Here is a 23,552-nt window from a genome sequence, read left to right as displayed (position 1 = left end):
TGACATTGGGGTAGAAGGCTTAAGAAATGAGCAACTCTAAGGGATGATGATGAGGGGCATGAATGAACTGAATCACACATCGAAATTGGAGAGAGAGACTGAGGCTTATTGGTAAGGTGAGAATCCAATCCATACAGACGCATTTTAAAACCGTGAAATATAGAGTGTTGGATTTCAGTCAAAGTGGACAATATCTACATAGTATTTTCCCAGATTGTTGAAAATAGATTGCATAAATTTTGCAATATACTCTTCTTCCATATATACTCAAAGGTATGGCACACATCTCTCTCTTGTTTGTTTTTAATTAATCTAATTAATTAGAATAAGTTTTGGTAACTTGTATATGTGTAAGTTTACACATGCTGTTACTTGGTACAAACATTCCCAATGTGTTCCTAGGTCGCCCAAGAAGAATTATCGCAAACTGACTTTTCTTATCGTAGATGGACTTAATTTTTGCATGTATGCTACCATGCGTATGAGGGATTTCTCTCTCCTTTCTTCAAAGAGATCCAAATAGATGCATCATGTTGGTCTCATTGTTGGCTTCACAATAGAAAGCTTATCGAGGACTGACCTCTCCCATCTCAAATGGGACGAAGGATCCAATCCCATATATGAGTGAGAAAGGCATTTCACCCATAGCTGTTATGGATGGTGTTCTGCAGGCCCATAACATAGTGTATAATTGTTTGAGTCAGTCGGAGTCAACTCTTTCTAATATTTTCTTGAGGCCTTGCACGATGATTCTATTTGTGACCCCAGTCATTCCGTTTTTCTGAGCGTGCGAGATGAAGGAAAAATGGAGTTTGATCTATAAGTTTTTACAATAGGTTCTGAAAGCCATACAGTTAAACTGTTGTGAACGCTCACGAAACCTGATTATCCTTTTTCGGATGCTTTAACCTCGACAAATAGGGTTCCATGTTTGGCATTACTAATAAGGACGTTTTATCCCCTATCTTTTGGGATAATTTACAGTTTATTCTTGAGCTAAATAATTAAGTTTAGTATGTAATGTCATGTATATTTTGATAAATCAACCAGAAGTAATAAAAAATGTACTTTTAGTTAATTTTAATAATTTTGAATCTCATTTCGTTATAAATAAAGTAAATAAATAAATCAAGTAATCTCGAGTTCAATGGTTGTATTTTACATGTTCAAAGAATGCATGCAAGATGCAAGAGGCAGACAAAAAGCACAAAAGTAACACATCACACGATATGTGAAAGGAAGAAAATACTATTTCAGAGTCCCACACAACGTGTGGGTGTGAAGGGAACAAGAATGACAATCAACTGGAGACTTTTTCGATAAGTTCCCTAGTCAACAGGCAACCCACACGGCGTGTGGATGGCGCACACGACGTGTGTGTGTGTGTGGGGGGGGGGGGGGTCCTAAAATAGCTTTTCGAACGTTGAATTTTGCCCCATTTTGGCCAGAAGCAAGCCACACGCGTGGGACCATTTTGAAGTGTGAAAAGACCGAAGATGAATGTAATTACGATTGTGCCTGAGCTTTATTTCTGTATAAATAGTAGTGTTTGACACTCAATTAGAAATTCAATTCATTAGGTACAGTTTACATTTTAGTTTGAGAGAGTTTTGATACAATTTTCATGTAATAAAGCTCCTTACACCTTGATAGCTTATTGTAATTCTCTCGTTCTCCCTACAAAGTTACGTTCCATCCTTGTTCCCCAAGATTGAGAGTTCAACCTACGAATCTGAAGCGACAATTTTGAGTCCGGATAGCTAGTTCTAAGGGTTGATTCTTCTTCCCTTTTACCTTGTTAACTAGTTTGTACTCTTCTTATGTGCTAGATTCGGTTGTATTCCACATTTACACTTTTCATCAGGGACGGAGACAGCCCAGAGCCCGGGGGGCTGGAGCCCCCTCGGTCTCCAGCACCACTCCTGAGGAATAGTGCTTCAGTCTCGAGTAACCCCCATGAAAACTAAATTACTACCTGTAGTATATAATGTAAACATTTGTCATTGAAATAAGATAGCCTGGATGGTTTAAGTGGCATGTAAGGCTTTCATATATTTTTAGGTTGTGTTCGAACCTCCTCATCCTCATATATTTCCCTTAAATCTTTTTTTTTTCATTTTGCCTTAAATCCCTTTTCTTTTTCATTTTGCCCTAAATCACTAATTTTTTATTTATTTTGATTTTCCCTTAAATCTCAAGTTGTGTTTTTATCCAATTACAATTTTTTTCCTTTAAATCTTAAATTTGAATATTAAATTTTATTATTTTTTCATCATTACTTTTATCTAATTATAATTTTTTTCCTAAATTAAAATATCAATATTATTACATAATTTAATTATCTTTTTTATCATCATTATTAATTAGTTTTAATTTTTTTCCTCTAATCAAAATATCAATGTAAATATTCAATTGATAAATAATAATATACTTGTTTATGAGTTTTAATTTCAGAAATTAGCATTAAACTTATAAAAAAAAATTAAATATGTCTAAACTTTTTACGTTAGACACTTTTAATTTTTTAGTCAATACATTAAAATGAAACAGTTTTTATCATTGTGGAGGCTAAAAAAAATTTGCCAGCCCTAACGAGCTAGACTTTAGAAAATTAGTCAACCCGTAGACTGAAATTAGCCCCCCCCCCCCAGATTGAAAATCCTAGCTCCCCCACTGCTTTTCATAGTTATAATATATGGTTTACGGTTTTCGATTTCACTATACTTGTTGATGTTTATTACTTGCTTTGGTTCTCATAATTGATTATTGTGTAGGTTGATTACAAACTCCGAAATCTATTAGGATTCACATAGGTGTTGCCTTATCGGAATTGACAACCTGGAAACCATAGGAATTGACAAGCCACAGAACTTATGGACCCTATTTTCTTAACCTAAGAATTAGAATCACCTTAAGAGGGAACCATGATCTAAGAACTTCACGGAGTTGGTCGGTTCGCATATAATCGTTTTTACAAGATTAAGTTCAAAATATCCTATGAATTTATTAATTGAAGCAAGCTGATTTGTAGTATCCTTTGAGAGAAAATTGTTTGTCTGCACCGAATATTAATTAATCACATTTTTTCCGTAAGATGCACTTCAATTCTCTAAAATTCTTATGTGTAACTAAGAATTTTCTGAACCAACTATTCTCAATGCTCAAATAATAACCGAAACAAAGAAATCATATATATTATTATATTGATAAAAGCCACGACAAATAAAAGGAATTATTTGGTATATTTTTTTAATGGCTGATCAAAACACTTGCTTGAGATGAAAACTGAACAAATATTTATAGTTTTAGTTAGTAGTTAGGAAAATAAGGTGGAATAGTGACAGAAGAATAGGAAAGTAATTAGGAGAAAAACTTGGCACTAGATAGATTAATAGGAATAAATTTGATTAAGTCAAAATAATAATTAAAATAAAATAATGATTAAAATTTTGGTGGTAAAAATATCTAACAAATACAACATATTAACGTATATTAACGTATACGTGGAAGTCGAGTTAGTATAAGGAACACTATACACGACAAAGATACTTTGGATTGGATCTCCGGCACCCCTGGGTCAGTAATCGGTACTAGTTTAAAAGATCGAACCTAGATCGTTAGGAACTAGGAGAGCCGATCATTCGATTTTCGTGAAGAGAGACGAATGTCTCCATGGAAATAGCTCATAGTGTGTGTCCCTTATAAGATAAGGTTTATATACAAGACGTATTGGCAGGACCTAAAAAAGAATAGACCCCTTTAGTAGGAGTTGGCTGACCCCGACTCAGGAAAGTCTTGGCACGAAACGGCGTGGTTCAGACACAAAACACTGTTTAGCTACATTTTTGGGTTTAAGGACAGCAAAACCATGAGTTAATTACCTATTGCTAGAGGAAGAAACATTTGGTTTTTTTTTGGATTGAGACCAGGGCCGATCCTGGACATAGGTCCGGAGTGCGCCAGCCTAATGCTGGAGAGGCCAAAAAAAATTTAGCATTTATATTTATATGTATATATGAAATTTAATTTTTTTAAATATAAATAGTGATAAAATTATATAGTAGAATCTATTTCTTTTCAAAACCCATTGATAAAAAAATTAAAAGGCACATTTTATTATATATAAATTTTTTACTATTAAAGAAATCTTTATTATTTATTTTACCTAACGCACCTAAATTGTCAGTACAGACTCTGATTGAGACTAGTTTGATGTGTAAGGTTCTTTAAACCGTGATAATTGATTGTGAAATTGAATTACTAGATGCTTTTAAGATTGTATCCATGGAAACTTGTAATTTAATGTTGTTGTGGTAGAAAAGTGGGACTCTGAATTTAGGGGGTGTTTGGTGGAGTTTTGAGTATGTTTTAAGAAGATAGTGTAGTCCACTTGTTATTTCATTTATATTTCATTTAGGCTTAATATATCATTTCAATCGTGATCTTGTTTAAAAAGTTTGATTGATCTTTAAACTTTCGAAATGTTTCAATAATCTCCTTAACTTGAATAAAATATTTAGATAGCGTTTTCAACTTGCATGAATTATAATCAATTAATTACTAAGTTGTAAAAAAGTAAGTAACATGTGAAAGGTATATTGCGCGCATCTTGAAAAGGTAAAACAACCAAGTCGGGTATGAGATTTCAATATTAGAGAAGATAAATTTTACAGTTGAGCAAATAAGAAATAGCAAGGGTCGGTCCAATCCGGTCCATTTATTGATATTAATCTATAAATTTTATATATTTATATATTAATATTTATTTTTAAGTATAAATTTAATTTTTTATTTATTAAAAGCTATATATATATATTTAGTGGGTTTATATGGCTTGACTTGAGATTTGATTTTTGAGCCCGAATCTAATCCGGTCCGAACCTGCCTAAATTAACAACAGACTGGACTGAATATTTTTAGACGAAAGCCCACTTAGCTTGGCCCGAACCCGGTCCACGAACATGTCTACATTTTAAACAAAAACAAGTTGGGAAAGTCATAGTAACATTTTAAACAAATTAAAGAACTATTAGAATATTTAAAAGTTCTTAGGGCTAATTAAATATTGTGGACAAATTTAGAAAACAAATAATTTATTGAGCCTTTTAAACGCAAACTAGTAATCTTTTTCATTTTATTTATTTCAACCATTGATATTAAGGTATCTTGGTTACTTTGTTTTTGACAAAGTTAGTTTATTTTGTTTTTTTCACCATTAGATGATGGTAGACTTTAACAAAGTAAGACTTACTTTGTCAAAAACAAAGTAAGCATAGTCTAACCTTTGATATTAATAACAACCGAGAAGTAAGTTTTATTAAAATTAACCATTTGACTTCCAATTTTAGGAAAAATTACAAAACTAGATATTTGGTGAAGTCCATTTACATATTTAGACTCACAGTAGTATTCACATGGACCTTAATGATCACTGTGAATTTGGTCACTCACCGTTAGATGTAGGCTGATTAAAATCTTAAGGTGGTGATTCAAAACATCTTAAAACGTAGATTTAATCAGCCTACATCTAATGATGAATGACCAAATTCACGTGGTCATTAGGGTCCATATGAAAAATAATGATTTAGACTCATTTCATCACATGCTACTAAGCTAGACTTTTCCAATATATTCTTGGGTCAAATACATGAATATCATAATTAACTACAAAATGACAACTAAGTCATATCACCAAACTTAATTCTTAATATATCATCATTCTCAATATATTTATGATTTTATACCATAGTTTAAAAATACTAGACTCCAATTCATAAATCATAAATCCTATAAAATATATTGTAGACTTCTAATTTATAAATTCTAGTCATTAAAATATATTAAAACTACTGATTTTACTAGTTTGGCATAATCAAAAGTTATGACTTGATATAGTTGTAAATAGTTTTTAAAAGTTGAATTTCTGTGTAATTTTTCCTATATTTTTTCAAAAATACCCTTACAAACCTTTCATCTTCTTCAACCTAATCTTCTTCTTCATCCTTCTTCTTCCTAATCTAGTAGACAATTTAAACTAAAGAAGAACAAACAACACAATCATGTTTAAATCTAAGAACAATGAAGAAAACAAAAAGAAACTAAGAACAATAAAGAACAAGTAGAAGTAAATTTTGAATGTGAATATCACAACTTCCATGGGTTCTCATACTTAATAAAAAAAAAAGCTTTGATTGATAATCTAAATTCCCACGAGGTTAGCATTTTATGAATTTAGGATCGCATTTCATAAAATGTTATCCCATGGGGTTAGAATTTTATGAATTTGGATCGCATTTCGTAAAATATTAACCCCATGGGGATACCATTTTATGAAATGTGATCCAAATTCATAAAATGCTAACCTCATGGGGATAACATTTTATGAAATGCGATTCATAAAATTTACTTTAAAATTTAAAATCATACAAAAGATAGGTTGAAGAAGAAGAAGAGATTGTAGAAATTTACTCTAAACATTCAAAATTTACTTGTATTTGTTCTTCATTATGCTTAGTTTTTGTTTTCTAGTTGTTCTTAGGTTGAAATAATATTTGTTCATCATTGTGTTTAGTTTCTGTTTTTTTATGTTGTAAAAATTAACTCTAAACAATGAGAAGATGATGTTGAAGAAGATTCGTTGATGAAGAAAATGAGGTTGAAGAAGATGGGTTGAGAAAGATGAAGAGTTTGCAAGGGTATTTTTGGAAAAATATATGAAAATATCTAGTTTAATAGTATGATAACATGTGATGAAATGAGTCTAAATATGTAAATGAGCTCCACCAAATGTCTAGTATTATAATTTTCATCCAATTTTATTGTTTGGTTAAAATCAAAAACAATATAGAATGAGAATATGATTGCCCCATACTTTGGGAATTATTGATTCTTATCTTCTTTCTAACTATTATTTTATTTTTACTTTTTATAATAATTCACAAATTTCTCATATATGAAACTTTTACCAAATTGAACTGAAATTTTATTGTACAGCTAGTTTTGGTGATTATTAAATTAATCAAATATGGAAAATTGGAACTTAAGAATGCATTTCATATTAAGTAGGCATGTAGACCATATATATAATTTTTTTTGTTTAAGAAAAAAATCAGACTATTATTAAGAAATATAAATATTGTCAATGTAGAAAGAGTATCGTCAAAGTAAACATCATTAAAAAAAAATTAGCATGTGATTAAATAAGGCACTTCATTTGCTAATCTAGGAACAAAAGCCACATAATAATCTGAGGATAAGATAAGTACATATCTTGAATTTCTTCTAAAACAACCTCGAACCCTGTAATATCATGGATATTTATTAACATGCGATCCACCATCCTCTTAACATCAGTTTCGAACTGAACATTCTGAAATTGGAGAGAAATTACCTAGAGTATCGCGTCACGAAGAACCAACACCTCAGCTAACATAGCCTGAATATTACCTACCGCAAACGAGCTACAACACGTAATAAAAGTGCTGGTACAACTCTGAAAAACGGCTCTCATATCGAAACTATTCTTTGATTGGAAAATGACCGCATTGATATTACACTTAACATAATCCGTAGTTGGTTTCCGTCATTGAGCCATTGTCTATCCCCTTACGTACTAGACCTCTTGAACTCGGCCAACACCCTCCGTATGGCCTGCACTTGTACTGCAGCCACATTATTAATACTTTAGGGAAGTCTTTATTATTATAATACTAGTACTTTAGGGAAGTCTTTATTATTATTATTATTATAATCATAATAATAATTATTATTATATTATTAGTTTTGTTAAATTCCTTACTGTCATTTGAAAAATATATTTTAACATTTTATCAAAATATATATTTAATAAGTTTGATATTGTTTATTTATAGAATCAAATAAATAAATAACAACAGTGATTCTAATTTCATTATTTAGAATTTTAAATGGTATTTCGTTACCTACTTTTAACCTCATGCTTACCTTTTACATGAAATATGATGTTAAGAGGTTTTGTAACGGATTGGTGGATCTAGTTACTAAACACTTTATGTCTTGGATCACACTGTTTCTCTCACAGTGAGACGTGCTATGTGGTCCCGGATTCACTTACCATTGGAACTGTGGTTAGGTGATGGCAAACCTCTTCATCCAATCGCGTAACAGAGTCCATTCCAACATGTCTTTAATCCCGATTTCTTCAAAGAACTCATCAGGAATTGTAACGACCCGGTTCGGAGTGGGTGGCGCCGGGGTAAGAAGGCCTGAGCAAGGAGCGGCCCTAAGGGATGACGATGAGGACAGGAATGAACTGAATCCCACATCGGAAATGGAGAGGGAGTGATTGAGGCTTATTAGTAAGATGTGAATCCAATACATGCAGACGCGTTTTAAAGCCGTGAGGCCCAATGTGTTGGAATTGAACAAAAGCGGACAATATCTACATAGTATTGGACCAGAGTGTTACAGGAATGACACGAAGGACTGATGGTTTGCACTCCTTTTCGTTGGAAAACCATTTTAAGTGTTTGGTTAGATATCTAATATTTATCTTTTATGGTTGAAAAGTAGTTTTTCACAAAATCATAATCCATGTTTTTATATAAAAATTAACTTTTTGCAGCAGCAAACCATAACAGTAAACAATAGAGGTAACCAAACGTCCCTAGTTTCAATTGCAATTTCAGAATTTTGGTTTCATTTTTTTTTAGATTTTTTGTTTTTGGTCTCAAACGGGTATAATAGTAATTGCAGTTTTGTAGCTACGCCAGTGAGACAGAGACACAATCTATCGTCTATACTCACATCACATTCAACTTTATGAGCAGATATCGTGGCTCACGTTCTCATATGCGCAATCTCCACTCCAAAGGTGTTTCCGCTCAGACCTCTTGTCCTGTCCACCACCCTTGTCGCTGTGGTTACATTCTTACGTTGGTGGTTGTCGCCTCCCCACCCAGTTTATAATAATTTCATCTACATCCACCAAATTTCTTATTTTTCCTACTTCTTCTCAAAAAAAAAAAAAAAAAAAAAATATAGTTTTCTGTTTATGAAGAAGATATTTATTTCATCATCTAATTAATATTTTTAAATCAGATTTATTTCATCATATACAGTTTTCCACATTTTATTTATTTTAGAAAACTACTATTTTAAGAGCCAATTAGGGGGAAGTCATAAAAATGGAAAGTAGGAAATTTTGAAAATTCAATCAACAATGATGTATACATTTGAAAATAATAATAATATGGGAAAGAAGAAGAAAATATCTCGCGTCTTTTTGTATAAGTTATAACACGTGGGTAGGTTAAATTATACTTGCACCTTACACATCATAATCACAAATTGAATATTATCAAAAAAAACAAAACAAAACAAAAAAGGAAAATTAATCACACATTGATACAAGAAAAAATACTCCACATATAACTTCACATTAATTATAGCATATGGTTTCACCATAAATGCCAATACAACTTCACATTCATTATAGCTTATGCTTTCATCATAAACCTATGACTTCACTAAAGCCATTCTCATATTAGAGCATGCTTTTAGTCATATCCAATTCTATATATAATATTCTATCTGATTTTTCGGTTTGAAGGTCGTTGCATACTTTTTAGATGAATTCTCTTCCAATTAAAACTTTTTGTCTACATTACAATTCGAACTCTAGATATAATTTAAGCGATTTGAAACTCTTAACCACTCAAACAAACTTTATTTGTGATAAAATATTATACATTTATTATTTTTATTTAATTGATAATCTTTTATTTAACAAAATTATTAATTGAATAATGATTATTAAGTGATTAATAATTATTAATTGACTAAAAATTATTGATTAGTTAATAGTAGTTATTATTAACTGAAAAAATACATCGTGAAAACTAAATGTAAAAAACGCGTCACCAAACGAATGAGATTACATACGATAAAATAAAAATAACATTTTACGATTACTAATTATAAGGTCCACCAGATCATATATGAGTTTGTTATATTTCGCTCTATCACAGATGCTTAAATCTCGGGCAAGAAAAATGACAAAATCAGGAACATGTTTGTGTTCGAGGTCTTCACTAACGCTTGATTCGAATAATTATTCACGATAGGTTCTGGAGTATGTGTGTCAACCATTTTCAATAATCATGTTATGTAATATAACACAAGCTTCCATAATATCGTGGAGTTTATTTTTATGTCAACTTCTTATTGATCTATGAACGATTGCAAAACGGGCTTTAAGTACCCCAAATGCTTGTGTGACATCCTTTCTTTCATTCTTGTGCTTTTGTTTGAAGTAAAGTCGCGTATGGTCAGTTGCATGTGGAAAGTTTTGGACAAATGCAACCCATTCATGATAGATACCATTTGTTAAGTAGTATCTAGTGTTGTACGTAGTGTTGTTAACTTTGAATAGAACTTCTGAAAATGTTCTTTGAAATTTGTCTTGGAACAAATTCGATATGCTCAACACATTAAGTTCGTTGTTGCATGTCATATGCATAGATCCACTAAAACGGCTACTTCAGGCATTATTGATCATGAAGAGTAGACATTGGTCAGAATCACCTGCTTCAAAGAAAAGGAAAACATAAATTATAGGAATGAAAAGAAGGTCACCTTCTATAAAGGCAAATCTTTCAGATCCTAGATACGCGATTCCTTTGGTTTTACTGAAAAAGTTGGTGTATCCGTCTGTTTGGATCATTGCTATCATGTCGTGATACTTCCACTAAAGTATGTATGTTTCAATCCTTTTGGCTCCCACTTCTTCTTCGGGGCTTAGCGCTCTATTGGTTTCCAGAAGGACTACTTCATAGTGGGATTTTCATTGCATTTTGTGACGAAGGGAAATCCCCGAATGTAGGGATTGTTTGGATCATCTCTGTTCACCTAAAACTACTTAGGTTTAAAGTCTTTCACGCTTTAGACCTTCTCATTCAAAAAGGTTCGTCTTCGAGAAGAAAGCATCTAATAAACCATGTCCTCATCTGTCTTCATTATGGGACGCTAGTAGTTCCAAAATAATGGGCCGGTCAATTCAACATTCAAATGTTCGCAGACTTTGTTGGAGCTGAAAAGTTCAAGCCATGCGTTCAGAGTAATTTGACAAAGGCACAGGGCGAACTCATTCACAACATCTACTACGCCTTCGGGAAGAGGAAATCCCATCTCTCATTCTAAATACTGAGTAAATATGCCTAGTTTTGTTGAGGATGGGGGAAGATGAGCCCTCTCATTACTTTGAGGAAGGGAGATGCTCATTCTCCGGAGTCAGGCATGTTGCTCTTCAATTGATCTAAGATGGTCAGCAGTCAAAGTTAAAGGTTGCTCATAAACTCTAGGATTCATCTGGTGCAGTTAGCGTGAACGTTTTTCAACCTGTGATTCAACCTAACCATAGAGCTGAAGATATACCAAGTTCATCAGCCGCATATAATCGTGCCTTATTGGATTCAAGTAATCATCCAAGTACACCATAGAGCTGAAGCTATACCAATTTCATCAATCGCTCCATGCACTCTTCATGGTGCCTAATGAAAACGTGATATAGACAACCAACCAGGGACGTGCATGTCGTTTACTCTCCTCCGTGCGCCTTCTCTTCCATCAATCTAGAATCATATGGAGGATACAACCAATTTTGGTTGTCTCTAGCTTTTTGGTGAAAAAAAAGTCTCCTTTAATGGTTCAATACACTCGACCAATTGTTAAAAATTACTAATAAGTCTTTCAATCTTACCATTAGAGATGATCTTACATCTCTCTTGGAAACACATCAATACCAGAATTAATATATTATTTCTTGAGTGATCTAGAATTAATTGATTCCAGACCACACTACAATTAAAAATTAACCGTATCAGTCAAAAAATAATTATTGAGTACGGTTCTTAATTATCGTATCTTAATTAATTACCCCTAAAACCAGAATTTAATTACCTATGTAGAAAAATTCCATAACGGCAAATCAGCTTCAATGTCTGTTTCAATACTGTTATCTCGACTTTCCGAAACACAATGTGGTGGAGACAATAGCATTCCTTCAGCCATATTTGCTAGTAACCCCGGCATTCCAAAACCCGCCTCTTCTTCATCCATATAAAACGCATTATCCGACGTCGTTGCATCAGTTCCTGCTGTGATCTCCATCTCCATATTTTTACTTCCGGCCTCTGTCTCCTCCACCGGAGCAAATGCTTTGGCCGCCTCAGCCGCCGCCTTTTGAATATCTCTCGGATCAGTAGAATCCGGTACCGGAAGCCGCCAAGCCGAATCAGCAAAGTTCAAGCACGCTGACTTTCCTCTCAAAGCGAGAGCTGCCACGTCATGAGCACGAGCAGCCATTTCCAGTGTCGCAAAAGTACCCAACCAAATCCTTGTTTTCTTGTTAGGCTCTCTAAGTTCACAAACCCACTTGCCGGAGTTCCTCCGGCGAACCCCGCGGTAAATCGGATGCCTAGTTTCCTTAAATTTCTTTCTTCCTGCTCGCTTCTTGGGGTGACTTGAAGCTAACATGACGACTTCCTCATCGGAAAAATTAGCTCGGGTGGCACTCCGACTATCCGATAGCGGCGAAGAAGAAGATAAAGGATCAAACTGAAAACCTTCTAAAGGAAGTGGGTCGGAAAAGTGAGAGGAACCATCATCCATTTGAGTAGAGTAGAGTGAGTGAAGTAGGTGAAATTTAATTTACTGAATTGAAACATAGTTGCCATGACATGATATTTGAATATATATAGTGTTTATGACAATTGCGAACACGGGGTGTGAAAACGAGCCAGCCTGGCTATGTGGGCCAGGGAGCATATCCAGGGTCTCCATTGTGCTTGTACCAGCTGGATTAGATGGGGGCACATTTTTCTTCAGGTCGACACGTGTGATTTTGACTTCTGATAGACTGTACTATTAATATTTCTTTTTCTTAGGCGATAAGACTTGAGAAGAAGATAAGAGGGTGAATATGTAATTATAATATTCAGGGCTGTCTTAGTCAAAGGAGGACAATCTCAGTTTCTTTTATCGGTTTCTATAACGGGTAATCTCACTTAGTTTAGTTACACACCTCCTTTTAGTTAGGTTTTGGAGTTGCTATCTTGGATGTTCAATACAATTCATTAATTATATTTTTTTATTTAGTTAATTATTGTAGGATATAAACTAGTTGTAAATGAATCGTTTCGTTATCGTTTGTTTTATAAGATATAGTATGTTTGACTATATAAAAACATTTATCTTTTATCAGAACTAATCAAGTTAAATAAAATAAATCTCAAAGTTTATTTAAGTGATCATAAAATGTTTATACAATCATGAAGTTAGACTGAACTTTATAATAAACTGATAAACTTAAAACAATTTCAACTCAAGTAATGTGTTTATGAGATTATCATAATACTGTTGAGATTTGCATGTGATAATGTCTTCTATTGTGAACGGAGAGCTGATCTCACGAGCTTTAGGTATTAAGATATCTAGGTAGTCATATGGATCCGGTGAAAGAGTTCATTAGGATTGGGGACTCGACTTGAGATAACATGATGAATGAATTTATCTAGTGTCACATGTTTCATCTCAAATGGTATTAGTAGGTATAAGTAATCATCAGACTCAAATAAATATTAATTAGTGATTATGGATTATGGAGTGTGATGTTTTGACTCTGTGCGAGTACGATCCACTACAGGGGGCCCTAGGGTGTGTGAGAGCAAGGTTGGGTATCACATAAAGTAATTGTATGATAGGTAATGTTAGATTGGTCATTCGTTACTCCTGATAGAGAGGAGATATATCCACGGACCACTTGTGGAAGAATTAATTGGAATCCTTGCAAGGTAATAAGGTTAAGAGTAGAAAGAGAGATTTCACTTAACCTATCTATTCGGAGTTAATTTTACCGGAACAAGTAAAAAAGACGTCTCATTATATGTAACTTGACATATTCCATAGTTACAGATTCGTCTAAGGATATAGCTGATGAATGATCGAATTTATATTAGACCTAATATGGAAAGGCAAATGTCGGAATCAACATGACTTCTTATCGCTCTTGAGGAATGTGACAATTCTAATAAAACAGTTTGCGCACTCATTCTGTTATATGTTTAGGTTAAATTAATTCAGTAAAATTAATTTAAATAAACATATATACGACTAACTGCGGTAAGAACCTAGTGGGTCACACACAAAATTAATATCAGAGGACGGAACGGTAATTTAAGAGAGAGATACATGGGGGCCGAAATTTATAGTTAATAAATTAAAATGGATAAATTGATTTATTTAGATAAATGTAATTAGATTATATTTATGGTTAAATCAATTAAAGGGATACTGTTAGTTAGATAGTATAATGTGATTATATATCTATACTGAGCAAAAAGAGGCCCTAAGGGATGGTGATGAGGACATAAATGAACTGAATCCCACATTGAGAGTAAATGTGGCTTATTAGTAAGGTGAGAATCCAATATATGAAGATGCGTTTTAAAGCCGTGAGGTCTAATGTGTTAGATTTGGATCAAAATGGACAATATCTACATGGTATTGAGCCAGGATGTTACAATTAATTTGCTTGCAACCATACTTCTAATGTTATTCGTCTGTAAACGGACATTCAGATCATTAAGAAACTTCTATTCAAACATTTCTCCTATAAGGGAAATCCCCATACAAGTTACAACTAGAGTTCTACATTGCAAAGGAATTCTCTTACGACTAGACTCCTAATACGAGAAGGAATCCTAATATCTAAAGGACTTCTAGACAGGTATTACCACACCATACGGTACGTTAATTATGATATGACAACTAGTCCATACCCTTCAATCATTTCTAAGCACTTTACTGACTTAGGCATCAGAGCAGGTTCACCAGACTCCAACCCCACTCTAACCTTAGTTTTGTTTTACAGGTTAATATACGGAAGAAACAACAAGACATTCGGACAATTAGTCAAGATTCAGATACTTGGATATATATATATATATATATATATATATATATATATATTATTTTGCTTATTTTCATTTTCTAAATTCACATCCAATTCACTATATTTTGAATAAATATTACAGGGGTAACTTAGTTAACAATGAAAACATTTTTAAAAGGCTTAATATACCAATTGTCTTCTGAACTTGTTCAAAAAATTTGATTGGTCTCATGAACTTTTAAAGTGTCCTCATAGCCCATTCAACTTACATAAAATGTTCAATTAGCCAACTGAACTTGCACAAAATGTAATCAATTGATCACTCGGTTGTAAAAAAGTAAGTTAAATGCGGAAGATGTATTGCACAAGTCTTAAAAAAAGTAAAACAACCAAAATCGGGGTATGCGGTTCTAATATAAGAGAAGACAAGTTTTATACTTGAGCAAGTAATAACTTCATTTTTAAATCTATTTTTGAATTATGTAATAATATTATAAGATACGTGGAATACATCTTCCGCATTTAACCTATTTTTTTTGCAACCGAGTGATCAATTGATTATATTTTACGCAAGTTCATAGAGCTAACTTAACATTTTATGCAAGTTGAGACACTTTAAAAGTTCAGAGAACCAATCAAGTTTTTTGGATAAGTTTAGGGGCAAAATGATGTATTAAGCCTGTTTAAAAAGTTGGGAGAAGCCTTAACTAAAATAGAAAAAGCTAATCTGTTTTTTTCCCTTTAAACTTGAACAGTGGCAGAATCAAGACCTCGGATGACCCGGGACTCAAACATATCAGTAAAAAAAATTTCAAAACGTAAAAAAAAATCGAAATTAATTGTACGGTTGATGGTAAATTTTTAAAGTCCAGAGCAAAAAATTTTTAGCCTTCAACGCATTAAAACTGTAAAAATGTTATCATTTTTTTAGAAACTAGCATTGAACTAATAGAAAATCAAACATGTTTACTTTTTTTAATGGCAAAGACATAATAAAAATGAATATTAAATATGTCTATTTTTTTTAATGGTAAAGACATATTAAAAATGAATTCAAAAGTACTAATCGTTGGTTGGCGCAGTGGTATCATGGGGCTACGCTTAGTAGGGCGGTCTCAGGATCGATCCCCCACAATGGCGATTGGGAACGGTTTAAATACCGTAATCCTTGGACCCGTCCCGAATCCGGATTAGTCGGCTAAATGTGGTTCGGAGTGCCGGATGGTTTAACCCAAAAAAAAAAATGAATTCAAAAGTATTATCAAAATAAAAAATAAAGAGTCCATTTCGGTTTAAATACCGTAAATACCGTAATCCTTGGACCCGTCCCGAATCCGGATTAGTCGGCTAAATGTGGTTCGGAGTGCCGGATGGTTTAACCAAAAAAAAATGAATTCAAAAGTATTATCAAAATAAAAAATAAAGAGTCCATTTAAATTAATTAATAATGGTAACATGTTTTTATAATTATTGAAAAATAAAATAAAAATAAATAAAAACTTTTTGAAAGAAAATGAGGTTGAAAAGAGCCGAACATAAGAACTCTTAAATAAAAATAAGTATCCTTAACCATCTCATATACCTTTAAACATTGATATAATACTACATAGAGTCAATATAATTCTCTCCAAAATATTACCAGACACCATTACTAAAAAAATTCTCAATTCTCTGGCCGCCTGCCGGGGCTCGAGATTTTTTCATTATAATAAATGAAATATTAATTAAATTATTAAAATAATTAATTTGGGTTCGTAAGTGTATCCACCGCCGACAGGCGTGACTATTCACTTTCGCAGATGGTTTGCACCTCTATGGGTGGAACTGCTGGCCACGAAAATTCTTTCCATTCCCAAAGGTGAGGATCAAACCCTGGACCTTTGGTTAAGGGAGGAGTAGCCTTTACTATGTGGACCGTTTTTTCTGATGTGTATAATGTGTGCAGGATCGCTCTTATGACCCTAAAAAGGGTAGGAAGACAAACGACTGCTGAAGTAAACATTGTTAAATGAAATTTAACATCCATAATATATTAAACCTTTAAGTGTAACTAATGATAACAAATTAATTTCATTAGAACAAGAGTTATAGAGGAACTCTAGTATACCTTTCAAAGCAATCCTCAGTGGAGACTTCTGAACTCTGCCTGACACCCTCTCATCATCATCATGGGTTATGGCTGTGTTCCAGCATCTCTACACACCTCTTGGATTTGTCTGAAGGCTAACTATTGTTGCTTTATAACTCTGGATCTTTTTAAACTAATATGCTATACGGAAGTTAAACTTAAGTAGTTAACAACTATGGATGCTAAAAGGGGAAGTTTAGAAAGCCATGGATATAGAGAGAAAGAAAGCTTTTATTGCTCAAAGCAAGTTATATCTCATACATCATATGTCTTCTCCTTATATAGGTAGAAGATCAAAGGTGAAATTACCAAAAAGGAGATTACATCATCACAAAAGTTAAAAGTACAAACTTTTAGGTTACACGTGTCGAATGCTTCTTATTTTGCTCTTCCACCTCAAGCTTTACATCTTGCCACTAATCTCTAATGTTTCCACCTCATGCTTCTTCTTTGGACACATGTCTCTTCATATCTTCATGTCTTGCCACGTGTTGATCTTATTGCCACCTTTTCTTTAGGTATTGACACCTCGTTCTTATATTTCTTATTTTTCTTATCCATTTTTATCTCATTTTCTAAATAAATGGATCCTCCTCTTTTCTTGGATGGGCTTCTTCTTTGGGCCTTATGGAGTCAATATTCATGGGCTCAGGTCTTATGGGCTCAATTCTAATTAAACATGATTTTCTTGGGCCATATATAGATTCATAATGGGCTAATGTATCTGAACTATGTTTATATTTCTTATCCATCAATTTCGTATGCATTTCTATCAAAATTTGTTGACTCGTTTCATCACCCATTTCCATTAAATAGTTGATAGTTATCATTTCTTCAACTTCTCCATGATTCGATCTGGCTATTATAGCCACCTTTTTATTTCTAATATAGTCTTCGAGTCTACATTTGATCGTATGGATTCCATGTGCTCGTTTTTCTCCTAACCAAGATTTAAAATTTTCTAATTTGCATGGAATGTCCCATTGATGGTCGGAATTATCTACATCAATCTTAGTGTTTCTACCAGTCTTAAAAATCTGAGCAATTATTATCGGTTTCCCTTCTAAGTCCATAGCAGCATCAAAAATTTGAACACAAAATATTCCTCTTCCAAATCTTAATCCAAGTTCGTCAATGGATCTGGGTATGATAGATGGGAGTTTTGAAACACTATTAAGGCTCTCATCAGTCATGACTTTGTCCAGAAATCCATATCGAAATAGTTTCTGAACAACATCTGGACTGCAGTCTTCTGAGCATATATACCTAGGGTATTTGGTCATCTTAATGGTTCTATATACGGTTTGACTCTTCTTATATGTAAAAAATTTCATGATATTCTTATATGCTTCTGTCATTTCTGGAGGGAATTGTATAACCTGGGAGGTTGTGATTTCTGATGAGTTCTGATTAATCAGCTTAGAATGGTTCAAGGTGGTGGCTCCTGAGAGTCCACTAGATGAAGTTGGCAGCTCAATTGGCTTCTTATGAAGATCTCCTAACAACTCATAAGATGATCTAGGAGTCATGGTTCGTATATTCTGATTGTTCTGAGACTGGAGTTTCTTGAGTTCTTCCTCAAGGTTGTCCAGAAAGTTCTCATGATTTCTGATCATTGCCAGCATCTGGCGGTTCTGATTTCTGATTTCTGATATTCGCTGGATCATTATCTCCATTCCTGCTCAAAAAATCAGCTAAGATATTTCGTTTTCCAGAGATAGGTTTAACAACAAAATTATAGCAATTGAAAAAACTTTGCCAATGCCTTCTTTTGTTCAATTCTGGTAGGGGATCTATTTTATTTCTGATAAATGCTCCTACTTGTGTATTATCTGTTCTTATGATAAATTCTATAGGTAACAAATGATACCTAAATCCTTTAATTCCATTTTTAACAGCTAGTAATTCTTTTTCATTGATATGATAATTTTTCTCTGAGGGTTTCCAAGTTCCTGATCTATAGCCACATATTAAAGGAGTTTCTTTGTCTATATCTTCTTTTCTATATGCGATGAGTACTGCTCCCCACCCGATATCACTAGCATCTGTATATAATTCTAATTGATCATTATCTTTAGGTAGTCTTAATTTTGGGAGAACTTTTACTGCTTCTTTTATTTTTCTTATAGTATCAGTGTGAGTTGTCGTCCATTCAAATACTTTATGTTTCTTAATTAGCTCTTGCAAGGGTTGTCGTAATTTTGGTAAGTCTTTTATATAATCTGATGCATAATTTATTATTCCTAGAAATTGTTGGACTTCTTTCTTAGTATCTAATTTTTCTTTAAAATTTTCGATTCTAGTTACGATATGATCTTGTAGTTGTAATCCTTCACTATCTATTATATATCCTAAATATTCTATTTTATTTTTAAAGATTTCTGATTTCTTTTCAGATAAAAGGATTCCATGTTGTCGTACTGTTTTTATAAATGCATCTAGGTGCTGTAAATGGTCTGCTATATTATTGCTATAGATTAATATATCATCGACATAAACTACACAGAAGTCATTTAATTTTCTAAATATCGTATCCATTCGTCGTTGAAATATCTGGGGTGCATTTTTCAAACCAAAAGGTAACACAATCCATTCATAATGTCCTTGTGGTGCACTAAATGCTGTTAAAGGTCTTGATTCTTTAGTAAGCTTAATTTGCCAAAAGCCACTTTTACAATCAAATTTACTAAACCACTTTTTTCCTGATAATCTATTAATTAAATTTCTCTTATAAGGTAAAAAATATCCATCAAAAATCGTTTTTTTATTTAGTTCTCGATAATCTATTACCATTCTTGCTTTGCCTCTCTTTTGTTCGCTATGTTTTCTTACTAAGAATGCCGGGCTACTATGAGGGCTTTTACTTTCTTGAATTAATTTTAAGTCTAATAATTCTTTTATTTGTATTTCAAATTCCTTTTGATCATCAGGACTATATCTTATTGGTCTAGTGCGAACAACATCATTAGGGTTTATGAGTTCTATCTTAGCATATATCTTTTCTTTTTCCCACAACGTTATAGGGTTTTCTCCAAAGTTGATCTTTAAATGGTCTAAATATTTTTGTTTTAAAAGTTCTAAATTAGTATCTCTATTTGTTTTGATATTATGTATTGTGAGTGGATATAAAGGTAGGACGCGCTTAAGGATAATCCATTTATTACAAGGAGTTAAAAGACTTATGGTTTCAGGTTTGATTAGCTGGACTTTAAAGAAATCAAGAAAATTATTTCCTAATAATATATGTTGTTTCATATTATTTTCTTGATAAATTATGGGTAATCGAAAGATTGTCTTGTTAAGTATTAATCTCATATTTTCGGCTATAATATCTAATTCTTTCATTTGTTCATTAAATCCTGTAACTCTGACCTTATGTCCTTTAGATCTTTTCCATTTATGGGAAACTAGTACATCTTGCTTCGCTAAACATATATCAGCTCCACTATCTATAAATATGCGGCGTTTTATAATCTTATTAGGTTTATATTCTACCGGTGCTTCTACATATATGGCTACCATTAGTTATTAGTTTCACTATCTTCATATTCTATTGGTTCTAATTCTTCTGAGTTCTCACCTTCTGTTTCAGTAATATAAAATTCATCTTCTTTATGCCATTTATCATCGCTGGCTCTTATTTGTTCTAGACTCATTATAAATTCTGTTGTTCCTATATATTTGACACCTTTTTGTTTTAATTTAGGGCATTTATTAGCATAATGTCCTTTCTCATTACAATTCCAACATTTACATTCTGTAAGTTTAGTATTTTTATCCCTTAGTGGTCTTTCTCGTCTTTTCCTAAATTTTCGTTTATATCTAAATCTGTTCCGATTTTCGGGATTATTTTTATATCGTCTAAATCGTTTTCGTCGAAATCGTCCATTATCATACTTGTTAGTATAAGACTTCTTATATGTCGGATTATGTCTATAAGTGCGATTAGGAGTATATCGTCTATATTTTCTCCTAATTTTATCATCACAACCAAAAACTAACCGTTTTTCCGTGAATCCACATATTTCTCGTAACCCGAGTTTCTTATCCTTTTTAACCTTTTGTTGAACTCTATATTCTTCACATTTTCGCATAAGATAAGCTCGTAGTACTCTAATTCTTTCTCCTAATGTATTTTCTTTTGGTTCTAATTGAGTATATTCTTTTGAAACTTCTACGTTGTATGGGTTTGGTAAGTGGTCATAATATAGTTGTTGGTATATCAATCCTTCTTGTGGTAAAAACCTAGCTTCATAAAAGAACTTAGTAAAACTGATAGTATATTCTGGTAATTTACTAATTTTACAACATTTCATGTTATTCAAATTCATTATTATTTCAGCTTTTCTTTCAGCAAATACTGTTTCTCTAGCCACTAACCATCTTTCTCCTAAAAATTCTCTTTTTAATACCATATCGAATAATAATAACATTGATTTCCAATCATGAGCACAAGCTTCTATTTGTGGTCTTAACTGATGAGTTATTGATTCCATCCAAAATCCTACTTTTCCTATCATTGTTTTAGATATTAGGTCATACATATAGTCTAAATTTTCAGTGTGAGATGAATTCATTAAGGCTATGTACATTCCTAAATTCCAATCATTTATTCGTCTACTTATTTCTTGTTCATCATAGACATTATCTAAGTCTAAAAAATATCCATTTGGATTTAATCCTTGAGACATAGATCCTATAAATTCTTTAAAGTCTCCTTGTTGGCCTATAGGTATATGTTGTGGAATCGTAGGTACTCTTTTAGTTACTACGTCTAAATTGGGGTCTATCATTTCTTCTTCTGGATAATTATCGGCATCTTCGTTTACTATATTTTCTGATCCTATATCTGATTCTTCATACCTAGTGTATTTGTTGTTGTATTCGTTGTTTTCTATATCACTTTCTGGTTCTTCTTCTATTATTGCATTAATGTTCTTCATTTGTTCTAATGCTTTCATTATTTGATGATTTTCTTCTATTAATTTTGTTTCATCTTTATTTTCTTCTTCTATATACCCAATGATTTTTAGTTTATTTTCACTTTGAGTATCTGAACTATCTGAACTATCACTACTACTGTTACTGATGTGAATAGTTTTCCCTTTTACTTCTTTAACCATTGTTCTTAAGACTCTTACTTCTTCCTTTAATTCTTTTAATTCATCTGTAATGTGGATTAGCTCTGTTTTTGTTTGTTTTAATTCTAGCTTTGTTTCTTTTAATTCTTTTTTAGTATTTTTAAATTTGTGTTTATATTTTTTATATTTTTCGACCCATTCTGTACTCGAATTTATGACTAATTTTATGTTTTCTTTTTGTAGGTCTTTGATTTCTTTATGTTGTTTTTCGATTTTTAGTTGAAGGTATTCGGCTTCGGTGCTTACGTCTACATTGGATGGTTTAGCATCATTGTCTTTGAGTTTGCTGTTTTTTAGCGGTTCATATTTGTATTTTTCCTTTTCAATAATTTCTTGGGCGTGATTTTTAAGAAATGTTATTACACTATGTTCTTGTTCGGCCATTAGATTAGAATTGTCCTTTTTTGTGTAAATCGGTTAACAGATCTAAGGTTTTATTTACGGTTGTAGGGATTTTAGGTTTTATTTCACTTATATCCATCATTATTGGGTCCTTGCTTCGTCTCCAAGCATCTATGGGTACTATTTCTGGAGTTTTAGTTTGTGTTATAGTAATGTTTAGATTTTCTTCTGAGGTAATGCTACAGCTTTCTTCTATGGGTCTTTTTCTTTTGTCTATATTAGCTACTAACATGTTTAATTTTTCCAAAATTATCTTAAACGTTGGTATTTCCGATGTATTCCACAGTTTTGTTAATTCATGTGTTATCATTTCTTGGATTTGAATATGGTTTTCTTGTATTAAACTAAGAGTATTCTTTAATTGTTATTTTGCTACAATCTCTATCCATATTTGGTCCAATTTTTGGTTAGGATCACTCATCTTTGTAGATTCTTTTTATCCATCCGTCTTCAAGTTTGATCCATTCTTTCTTAGGTGGTTCTAATAAAGAGTTTAATTGTTTGATTTCACATTCTAGTCTCTGTTGTTTAGATTCAATTTCTAAATATTTTAGTTGAGATTCTATGATTGTCTCTGCCATAATAGTTTTTATTATTTGTAATTTTTTCTCTTTTTTATCAAGTTGTTGTCGTATGTTCATATTTTATTTATATACCGTATTTTGTTTTGGTCCTCTATCGTAATTCCTTCATTATTTATCTTATATTTTATTTTATTTAAAAAGTCGTATCCTAATAATAGTGCATATGTACTATCATATTCTGTTACTCCTACAATTATCTCATATTCTAGATCTTGAATTTTAAATCTAATTCTTATGCTTTTAGTTATGATTATTTCTCTTGTACTATTTGGACAGTTATAAGTTTGTGGTTCGATTAGTTCACATTTATTCTCATTTATTTGGCTAATATGTACTAAACTTTTGGTTCCTGTATTAATTTCAGCTAT

The 23,552-nt window shown here is 32.4% G+C and overlaps 1 protein-coding gene across 1 annotated transcript; it reads right to left on the bottom strand.

The window, feature by feature from the left end:
* Positions 1 to 11,777: 11,777 nt before the first annotated feature.
* On the bottom strand, positions 11,778 to 12,680 carry LOC136224783 (dehydration-responsive element-binding protein 1A-like). The gene has a single exon (XM_066013231.1). It carries the CDS (start codon positions 12,646 to 12,648, stop codon positions 11,938 to 11,940), a length of 711 nt encoding a protein of 236 aa, XP_065869303.1. The 5' UTR covers positions 12,649 to 12,680; the 3' UTR covers positions 11,778 to 11,937.
* Positions 12,681 to 23,552: the final 10,872 nt, after the last annotated feature.

Source organism: Euphorbia lathyris, chromosome 1 (assembly GCF_963576675.1).
Source record: "Euphorbia lathyris chromosome 1, ddEupLath1.1, whole genome shotgun sequence".
NCBI classification, from domain to species: Eukaryota; Viridiplantae; Streptophyta; class Magnoliopsida; order Malpighiales; family Euphorbiaceae; genus Euphorbia; species Euphorbia lathyris.
Note: the sequence above shows the minus strand (reverse complement) of the source record. Positions and strands in the feature narration are given on the sequence as shown.

Coding starts and splice junctions, on each gene's coding strand:
- LOC136224783 (XM_066013231.1), bottom strand. CDS start 12,648: ATGGATGATGGTTCCTCTCACTTTTCCGACCCACTTCCTTTAGAAGGT.